Raw genomic sequence first — 10,002 nt, 5'->3', positions numbered from 1 at the left:
TGCTGCTACCTGCTGCCTCCACCCTGCTGCTGCTACCTGCTGCCTCCACCCTGCTGCTGCTACCTGCTGCCTCCACCCTGCTGCTGCTACCTGCTGCCTCCACCCTGCTGCTGCTACCTGCTGCCTCCACCCTGCTGCTGCCTCCACCCTGCTGCTGCTACCTGCTGCCTCCACCCTGCTGCTGCTACCTGCTGCCTCCACCCTGCTGCCTCCACCCTGCTGCTGCTACCTGCTGCCTCCACCCTGCTGCTGCTACCTGCTGCCTCCACCCTGCTGCTGCTACCTGCTGCCTCCACCCTGCTGCCTCCACCTGCTGCTGCCTCCACCCTGCTGCTGCTGCTGCCTCCACCCTGCTGCTGCCTCCACCCTGCTGCTGCTGCTGCCTCCACCCTGCTGCTGCCTCCACCCTGCTGCTGCTGCTGCCTCCACCCTGCTGCTGCCTCCACCCTGCTGCTGCCTCCACCCTGCTGCTGCTGCTGCCTCCACCCTGCTGCCTCCACCCTGCTGCTGCCTCCACCCTGCTGCCTCCACCCTGCTGCTGCCTCCACCCTGCTGCTGCCTCCACCCTGCTGCTGCCTCCACCCTGCTGCCTCCACCCTGCTGCTGCCTCCACCCTGCTGCTGCCTCCACCCTGCTGCTGCTACCTGCTGCCTCCACCCTGCTGCTGCTACCTGCTGCCTCCACCCTGCTGCTGCCTCCACCCTGCTGCTGCCTCCACCCTGCTGCTGCTACCTGCTGCCTCCACCCTGCTGCCTCCACCCTGCTGCTGCTACCTGCTGCCTCCACCCTGCTGCTGCCTCCACCCTGCTGCTGCTACCTGCTGCCTCCACCCTGCTGCTGCTGCTACCTGCTGCCTCACCCTGCTGCCTCCACCTGCTGCTGCTACCTGCTGCCTCCACCCTGCTGCTGCTACCTGCTGCCTCCACCCTGCTGCCTCCACCCTGCTGCTGCCTCCACCCTGCTGCTGCCTCCACCCTGCTGCTGCCTCCACCCTGCTGCTGCCTCCACCCTGCTGCTGCTGCTACCTGCTGCCTCCACCCTGCTGCCTCCACCCTGCTGCTGCCTCCACCCTGCTGCCTCCACCCTGCTGCCTCCACCCTGCTGCTGCTGCCTCCACCCTGCTGCTGCTGCCTGCTGCCTCCACCCTGCTGCCTCCACCCTGCTGCTGCTACCTGCTGCCTCCACCCTGCTGCCTCCACCCTGCTGCCTCCACCCTGCTGCTGCCTCCACCCTGCTGCTGCTACCTGCTGCCTCCACCCTGCTGCCTCCACCCTGCTGCCTCCACCCTGCTGCTGCCTCCACCCTGCTGCTGCTACCTGCTGCCTCCACCCTGCTGCTGCTGCCTGCTGCCTCCACCCTGCTGCCTCCACCCTGCTGCTGCTACCTGCTGCCTCCACCCTGCTGCTGCTACCTGCTGCCTCCACCCTGCTGCTGCTACCTGCTGCCTCCACCCTGCTGCTGCTACCTGCTGCCTCCACCCTGCTGCTGCTACCTGCTGCCTCCACCCTGCTGCTGCTACCTGCTGCCTCCACCCTGCTGCTGCTACCTGCTGCCTCCACCCTGCTGCTGCTACCTGCTGCCTCCACCCTGCACTCGGTGCGTCTTGGAAATGCGTCCGGCACTCGCATATTGTCGCGGGACTCGATCGCCGTCAAATAAGTGGGATCTTTTTGCTCCAGTCTCACCGGCCAACGGTAAGAGGACGCTGACGTCATTTTCAGCATGTTTGTTTATTATTATCCATGCAAACTGCTCCGATCAATATATCACCCATACTACATAAAGCATTTACCGACGATCAGGGAATTATAAACGACCCCCCCCCCCCCCGTTCACCCACGCATGATCAGTCATAATGTTTAGGATCGTGTACAGTTGACATTTTTAATATAGCGTGTATCGCCAACAAACAGCATTTGATAATCTATATATGCGTTTATGCCTATATCTCACGTTCTAGGAATTACTGCAGAAAATGATAAAAACATATTTATATTCTAGACAGTATTTTCATATGAACCTATGAATGAAAAAGTAAAACGTTCCTACATCCTGAACGATAGATAATCGATGTTGAATGGGCCATAGTAATGTCAATTTAGCAATACAATTTAAAAAGTTATAGCCCTGCAAAGAAGGTGAACATCTCCATAGGCTTAGACTGGTGGCAGTGATCAAACATTGATGGATATAAGCGTGGCAGGGAATGTGTTAAGGTTCGGTCGCTTGATTTCCTCTGGGTTTCCTTGTGAGCGCTTATTTTATCATTGAGAGACAGGATGGTTGCGTTTACACATTGTAGTGACAGATTAAGTCCATTCATTTTAGCAAATATGCAAGACAAATATGCTAGCCTTGTTATCCAGTCGGGATCGGAGAGGTGGGCAGCGAGCATGACGTGCATTATGTAGCAAATCCTTAGGCTGAATATGTTATATATATTATTTTACATTTCAAAAGCATTTCTTTTACCAGTCCAATGTATTGAATTGTTTTTAATTATAGGCCTATTTCACACATTCTATGAGATCAATACATTCTGGAAATAATCTCGCGACCCCCACTTTGGGAACCACTGGCCTACACACTACCTAGACCAATAGTAGGGCAGCGCAACAACCAGGAAGGGAATTGGCATAATGACTCAATGGGGGGATGGGAGAAAAGAGAGAAAGGCAAAGAGAGAAAATAATAAAAAATAATACACACAAAAATAAACCCACACATACTGACCTTGAGCACCTCCACAGGGACCTGCATGTTCTGGTAGTGCTGGGGGGCGTTGATGGCGGGGGTGGGGACCGCGGGACCCGGCGTGCGCTGCTGGATGTACTGCAGGGCTGCATTCTGCTGCTGTTGGCGCTCACGCTGCTCTTCATGGTGGAGCTGGTCACGCATCAACTGGAGACAAAGACACGTTTACTTTACTGGAGACAGAGACACGTTTACTTTACTGGAGACAGAGACACGTTTACTTTACTGGAGACAGAGACACATTTACTTTACTGGAGACAGAGACATGTTTACTTTACTGGAGACAGACATATTTACTTTACTGGAGACAGAGACACGTTTACTTTACTGGAGACAGAGACATGGTTACTTTACTGGAGACAGAGACACGTTTACTTTACTGGAGACAGAGACATATTTACTTTACTGGAGACAGAGACACGTTTACTTTACTGGAGACAGAGACATATTTACTTTACTGGAGACAGAGACATGGTTACTTTACTGGAGACAGAGACATGTTTACTTTACTGGAGACAGAGACATATTTACTTTACTGGAGACAGAGACATGGTTACTTTACTGGAGACAGACATGTTTACTTTACTGGAGACAGAGACATGGTTACTTTACTGGAGACAGAGACACGTTTACTTTACTGGAGACAGAGACACGTTTACTTTACTGGAGACAGAGACATATTTACTTTACTGGAGACAGAGACACGTTTACTTTACTGGAGACAGAGACATGTTTACTTTACTGGAGACAGAGACATGGTTACTTTACTGGAGACAGAGACATATTTACTTTACTGGAGACAGAGACATATTTACTTTACTGGAGACAGAGACATGTTTACTTTACTGGAGACAGAGACATGTTTACTTTACTGGAGACACAGAGACATGTTTACTTTACTGGAGACAGAGACATGTTTACTTTACTGGAGACAGAGACATGTTTACTTTACTGGAGACACAGAGACATGTTTACTTTACTGGAGACGGAGACATGTTTACTTTACTGGAGACACAGCGTGACGTCACATATTTACTTCACTGGAGTCCACGGATCATATAACAAGCAGACCCTCGAGACCGACCATTTCAAGCTCACATCACATCATCATCCCTCCATCTCAAATTTGAATTGTTGTTAACATTACTTCGTGTTGTATTTTGTGTATTGCTGTTATGTATTTGTAAAAAAAATTACGTGTCCTGTTTTTATGTATTTGTACATTTCTTACCGTTTCTATGAGTCCTGTTTTTATGTATTTGTACATTTCTTACCGTTTCTATGAGTCCTGTTTTTATGTATTTGTACATTTCTTACCGTTTCTATGAGTCCTGTTTTTATGTATTTGTACATTTCTTACCGTTTCTATGAGTCCTGTTTTTATGTATTTGTACATTTCTTACCGTTTCTATGAGTCCTGTTTTTATGTTTGGGGACAACGGATGGAAATTAGCCTCGTGCTAAATCCGGCAATTTTTACACTCCACAGTGTTAGTTTAGGAATAAGGGGCAGTCAACTATAAGATTTATTCTTCTTCCTGCTCCTTTTGTCCATGGTATGATATTTATGATTGTGTAATGAAGAAACTCTGATTGTATTGATTCCATGTGGCAAATAAAACTCTGAATCTGAATCTGTTCATTAATTTTGCATTGTCCCGTCCAAATAAACAAATCTATTAAATTATGTCAGTGTGTGTGTGTGTGTGTGTGTGTGTGTGTGTGTGTGTGTGTGTGTGTGTGTGTGTGTGTGTGTGTGTGTGTGTGTGTGTGTGTGTGTGTGTGTGTGTGTGTGTGTGTGTGTGTGTAAAGCGACTTTGGGTATTCAGAATGTATTATTACCATTATAAAAACGTGCGCACACCTCTAGGATTCAAAAAGGTCCCATGTGCCTTTGAGCAAAACCCCGGCTGTGCCCCGGTGCCTGGCGGCTACCCGTTGCGGCGTAAATTGGGACGATATTTTGCCAGCTGCCCCCCCCCCCCCCCCCCCCCCCGGCAGGGGGAGTCCCGCAGGTCCTCTAATCCTATGGACATGTCACTGAAATATATGACCAGGCAGGAATGCGCGCAGTAAACACGCACATGCTCCGCATAGCGATACTCACTGATACCGTGAAATCGTGCCTTGAAATTGACCAGACGGAATAACCATACCAATCAAAACCTAATGTGTGTGTGTGTGTGTGTGTGTGTGTGTGTGTGTGTGTGTGTGTGTGTGTGTGTGTGTGTGTAACCGGCTATAATTACAACGTGCCGGGTTTGAATCGGGCCGTGACATTTGACGTCTTCGTAATACCCTCGTCGTGCCTACACCGTGCAGGGGTATAAAAAGTACCCACAAATTATACTTAAGTGAAAGTATGGGTACCGTCTCAAAATCGTACTCAAGTAAAAGTCAGAGTATCTGGCTAAAAACACACTCGAGTAAAAGTCCAAAAGTTTCTACTTTTAAATGTACTTAAGTACTAAAAAGTAAAAGTAAAAAAAATAATCTGACTGTCTATTCTTCTGATAGCAGGTGTTTAATCTAGTGTTGCACAAGAACCAATCAGCATGGATATGAGCAGGTTCATTTTCCATTGATGGGGATTTGATTTGAGTCTTTTTATCAGTTTTGGACTATGGTGATGTAATTTATAGGCATGCTGTGGCATCAACTCTTAAACCTCTGGATTCTGCATATCACTCAGCTCTCAGATTTATAACTGGTGACAGATATGATACTCACCATTGTGTCCTGTATGATAGGGTAGGTTGGCCTTCTCTTGCAGAAAGGCGCAACAAACACTGGTATTTATTTATTTTTAAAGCCCTTATTGGTAAACAACCTGTTTATATCTCCTCACTGTTAGATTGGAATATTGGAACCTATTCAACTCGATCGAATGACTGGATGGTTCTTAGGGTTCCTCAGATTTGTTCTGAGCTAGGGAAGTCAGCCTTTTCCTTTGATGCCTCCAACTCATGGAATGTCCTTCAACTCACGCAAAAAATTGGAGGTTCTCCCTTCCCTTGGAATGTTTAAAAGTATGATTTCAGACCATTGTGTGACTACCTGTAACTGTTTTAGTTGATATTTTAAAATTATTTTTAAACGTTTTTAATTTGTTTTACTCTGGTGTTTAAATGTCTGTGAATATTGTTTTTATTATGTACTGTACAATCGTCGTTTCTGTAAATGAGGGAAACCTCAGATGCTTACGATTTTAAATAAAGGTTGAAATTAAATTAAATGATTGGCTGTTTTTAAATAATAACGTTAATGTTAGTTCGGGCAGAGAAACACATATACTAATTAAAATGATTGGACCTGCAAGATTTGCACTTTGTAGGTCTGCATTTTAAATGTAAGGAAAAGTATGTATTTTTTCCTCTGAAATGTAATGGAGTAAAAGTACAAGTATACAAACCTAATAATACTCGAGTAAAGTACGAATCCCCAAAAACAGTACTTAAGTATTGTAACGAAGTACAATTACTCAAGTACTTTACACCCCACCGTGTGGACTGGACTGCACTATAAACTGGGTTTGTGTAGGTCAGCATGGGCCGCCGGGCTCCGCGCGCTCCTGTTCTTACCTGCATGCGCAGCCCAATGCGCGAGGCCATCTCGGGGGGGCGGGGGGGAGGGGAGGGCGAGCCGCTGCCACGCACCGCAGTCCAGCCCGAGAGAGGGAGAGACCTGCAGGGGGGAGAGAAGGAGGAGGAGAGAGAGAGTGTGTTGGGGGAGGTGGGAAGTGAGAGAGGAAGAGGGGGGAGAGAGAGAGAGAGAGAGGGGGGAGAGAGAGAGAGAGAGAGAGAGAGTTGGGGAGGTGGGAAGTGAGAGAGAGAGAGAGGAGAGAGTTGGGAAGGTGAAGTGAGAGAGTGAGAGAGTGAAGAGAGAGAGAGAGAGAGAGAGAGGAGAGAGAGAGAGAGAGAGAGAGAGAGAATTAATTATTAATTTGTTTTACCCAGGGACAGTGCACATTAATCAACATCTTCAGTTTCCACATCAATGTAAATGTGCCAGAATTAGCTAATGTGCTAGTTTTCATCTGTAGTCCCTGCCTACCATGCAGTTGGGAAGGTGAAGTGAGAGAGAGATAAAGAGAGAGAGAAAATTGGGAAGGTGGAAGTGTGTGTGTGTGTGTGTGTGTGTGTGTGTGTGTGTGTGTGAGAGCGCGCGCGCGCGCGCGCGCGCGCGCAAGCGAGAGAGAGAGAGAGAGAGGTTTAGTCATGATTTATATACGACACTAATCCGCTCCCTCAGCCGTTGGCAGTCTAGCGGAAGAGGAAGACGTTTTCTACACAATGTCGCTCCTCTGTCCGCGTGCGGGAGGAGGCCTCGAATGACCGTCTCTCCAGACGACGTCGATCTGTTCATTAGCCGGAGTCATATGACCGGCCGCCCCCGCTTCATGCATGAACAGTCTAATCAACGAGCTTAACCAGCCTCGAAAGGCTTTCAATAATCTGATCAAAACAATGGCACAGATTCGCCTCAAGAAGGGGCTCGGCGCCACAGTCCGTCTAAAAGAGTTCGTCCACATGTGTGTCCGGGGTGACGGATCAGATCCTGTATTTATCAAGAGGGCTGATCTGAGACCCGTCAGACATGAGGGGGGGGGTAGATGGCCGTGTGACCTGAGAAGTCTGATCCTGGGTCAGTACTTCTACTCTAAGAGGTTTGATAGATACGGGCCTTGCGTGGGCCTTGCACCGCTCTCTCCTGAAGCTAGAGAGCAGAGAACCAGGGAGAACCCTCGGATTTGTGATGTCACTTGGATGTGGAATTTGTGATGTCACCTTGCATAGACTTTTATAGACTAGACGGCAAAACTAATTAAGCCAGACTAGAGCTACACATGTTTTTAAATGTCACCACACATTATTGTCAGATGGGTACAATCAGAAGTATTAAAGGAATTACACATTTTATTGCACAAGGTAATGCACATATTTACTGTAAATTGTGTTTAATCAATGTCAAATATTGTAAAAATATTCTTTTGTATACGCGTATCCTCATTGTTAAACGTGCGTGTACAAAATGGTGGTTATCTTTTCTACCTAAAGTTTAACCTAAAATATGTTTCTGACAACATATTCAGCGGTAGGTTTTAGGCTTGGGCGGTATGACGGTATTAAGGTATACCAGGGTATTTAGAAATACCTACGGTATTGATTTTCAATACCGTCCGTCACCGTCAAAATCACAGATGCGCTTCAGTTTCTATAACAGTGAAACGGAGTTTTGAGTGTAGTGCACACACTGAGTGTAGTGCACACACGCGCCAGCAGAGGGCGAGACCGCTCTAGTGGAGCGAGTGGGTCACAGGCGGTGTTCACGTTTTACGGTAATGTTACGACAGTGCTGTGAAAATACCGTAAAGCGTTGTGACGAGAGCAGTGTTGTTGTGGGGCAATCCGTCTCTTATTATAATTATGTGAACTAAAGAGTACAAGGTTTACACAACAGCCCCCACCCGCCTTTTTATTGTATTTGTACCGTCCTGTACTATCCGCTGTCAGCTGTTTATCTCTCTCTGTGAGCTACTGAGCTTGAATAACTAGCGTTAGCTCACGTTTAAGTAGCGTTAGCTCTGCGGCTAATCTTAGATTACCCTGAACTAAATCAATGACTAGGTTATAAAGCATTCGAGTAGTTTTCACTGCACATAGAAGTAGCCAAACAACGGGAGCATTTCGGGAGCATATCACCAAAACCCAGGCAATTTCTAGCCCTTAAGGAATCAAATAGTCTGCCATGGCTATAGGCTAGATGCTAACGCTAAAACGGTGCAGGCTTCTACCGGTGCGGGACGGGACTACCATTCTGAGAGCTGACGATGATTTGTTTACTTGGTAACACGTAAACCCCCCCCCCCCCGCTGATGAAAATGAAAGTCATACCGTCAAATACCGTGCACCGGGGTATTATAACATAAAGGTTTGCCGGTTTGAAAATAAGGATACCGCCCAAGCCTAGTAGGTTTGGTATGTTATTGCCGGATCTTGAGTCATATTTGATCAGAGACTCCTAATTTGACAGTCACTCAGACACAAACAGCCTGTTGAGAACAGGACTGGAACAGGGCATAGAGGCTGTGTTATGGACCTCAAAGACATATTTAACTTGTTGAAAAGGTCTACAATAGGGGACCTTTGAGTCTCCCATCATTTAACACATTGTAGTCAATGGAAAAGAGAGTATTCTTGCACATCTATTTTCCACCAGTGTAGCGATCTTTATGGAAAAAAAATTAAAAAAATTATCTTCTTTCTTCTCGTCTATTTTATCATGTGGGGGTCAATGTTTAAATTAGCTATGTGCTTGGCCCTTCAATTGCTGTGTGGTTGTTGGTGGTGGTGGTGATATTGTTGCCGTTATTATTCACAATGTGTGTTTATCAAAGGCCTGCCCTGGGTACCTCATACCTGTGGCAGTCCTCTATTCACACATTTCAAACCACAATATTCTCTCTCTCAAAAATATATTACAATCTTTTCTTTTTCCATAGATTTTAATGACTAAATCTATTAAATAGTTTTAGTTTAGTTTAGTTTAAATATCAATTCTCTGCTCAGTCTATAATTATTATATAATTATAGTAAGAAAGGTGCTATGTATAGTGTGGCCCCGGGCCCCCGTTGTGCGGACAACGAAAGCAAAAACAAAAACACACGTCCCCTCCAGGCTACGACCGGTGTGCCTCCATGACCACAGCCACTGATTACAGCCACTCTGATTACAGCCACGGTGTGCGTGTAGACTAGCGGACTAGAGTTACATCGTTAACGTGGGTGGGAGAGGGCTGGCAGAGTGATGACGAGGGGGCGGGGGGCAGGTACGTACTACGTAGAGGCACGCCCACTCCTTTTACATATCTGTAGATGCTAGATCTATATCTGTCCATATCTGTATACTAGATCTATATATGTAGATACTATATCTATACATATCTGTAGAGAGTATATATCTGTAGATACTATATATATCTGTACATATATGCAGATACTATATCTATACATATCTGTAGATACTATATCTATATCTGTACATATCGGTATACTATATCTATACATATCTGTAGATACTATATCTATATTTGTACATATCTGTAGATACTATATATATATATATATATATATATATATATATATATATATATATATATATATATATATATATACACATATCTGTAGACACTATATATCTGTACATATCTGTAGATACTATATATAAATATTATATATATATATCTGT

At 46.1% G+C, this 10,002-nt stretch overlaps 1 protein-coding gene across 1 annotated transcript in view; it reads right to left on the bottom strand.

Annotated features, from left to right (window-relative positions):
• Window positions 1-10,002, bottom strand: part of tfeb (transcription factor EB) — a gene marked incomplete at both ends in the record, with an annotated part of 46,178 nt that overhangs the window by 17,673 nt on the left and 18,503 nt on the right. Inside the window, 3 exon segments of the mRNA XM_084315612.1 lie at window positions 2,734-2,901; window positions 6,336-6,405; window positions 6,407-6,438. Coding sequence (XP_084171738.1) covers window positions 2,734-2,901; window positions 6,336-6,405; window positions 6,407-6,438 — 270 coding nt within the window.

Source organism: Notolepis coatsorum, assembly GCF_963971535.1.
Source record: "Notolepis coatsorum genome assembly, chromosome: 6".
In the NCBI taxonomy this organism is placed as follows: Eukaryota; Metazoa; Chordata; class Actinopteri; order Aulopiformes; family Paralepididae; genus Notolepis; species Notolepis coatsorum.
This window is presented reverse-complemented; position numbering and strand designations above follow the sequence as displayed.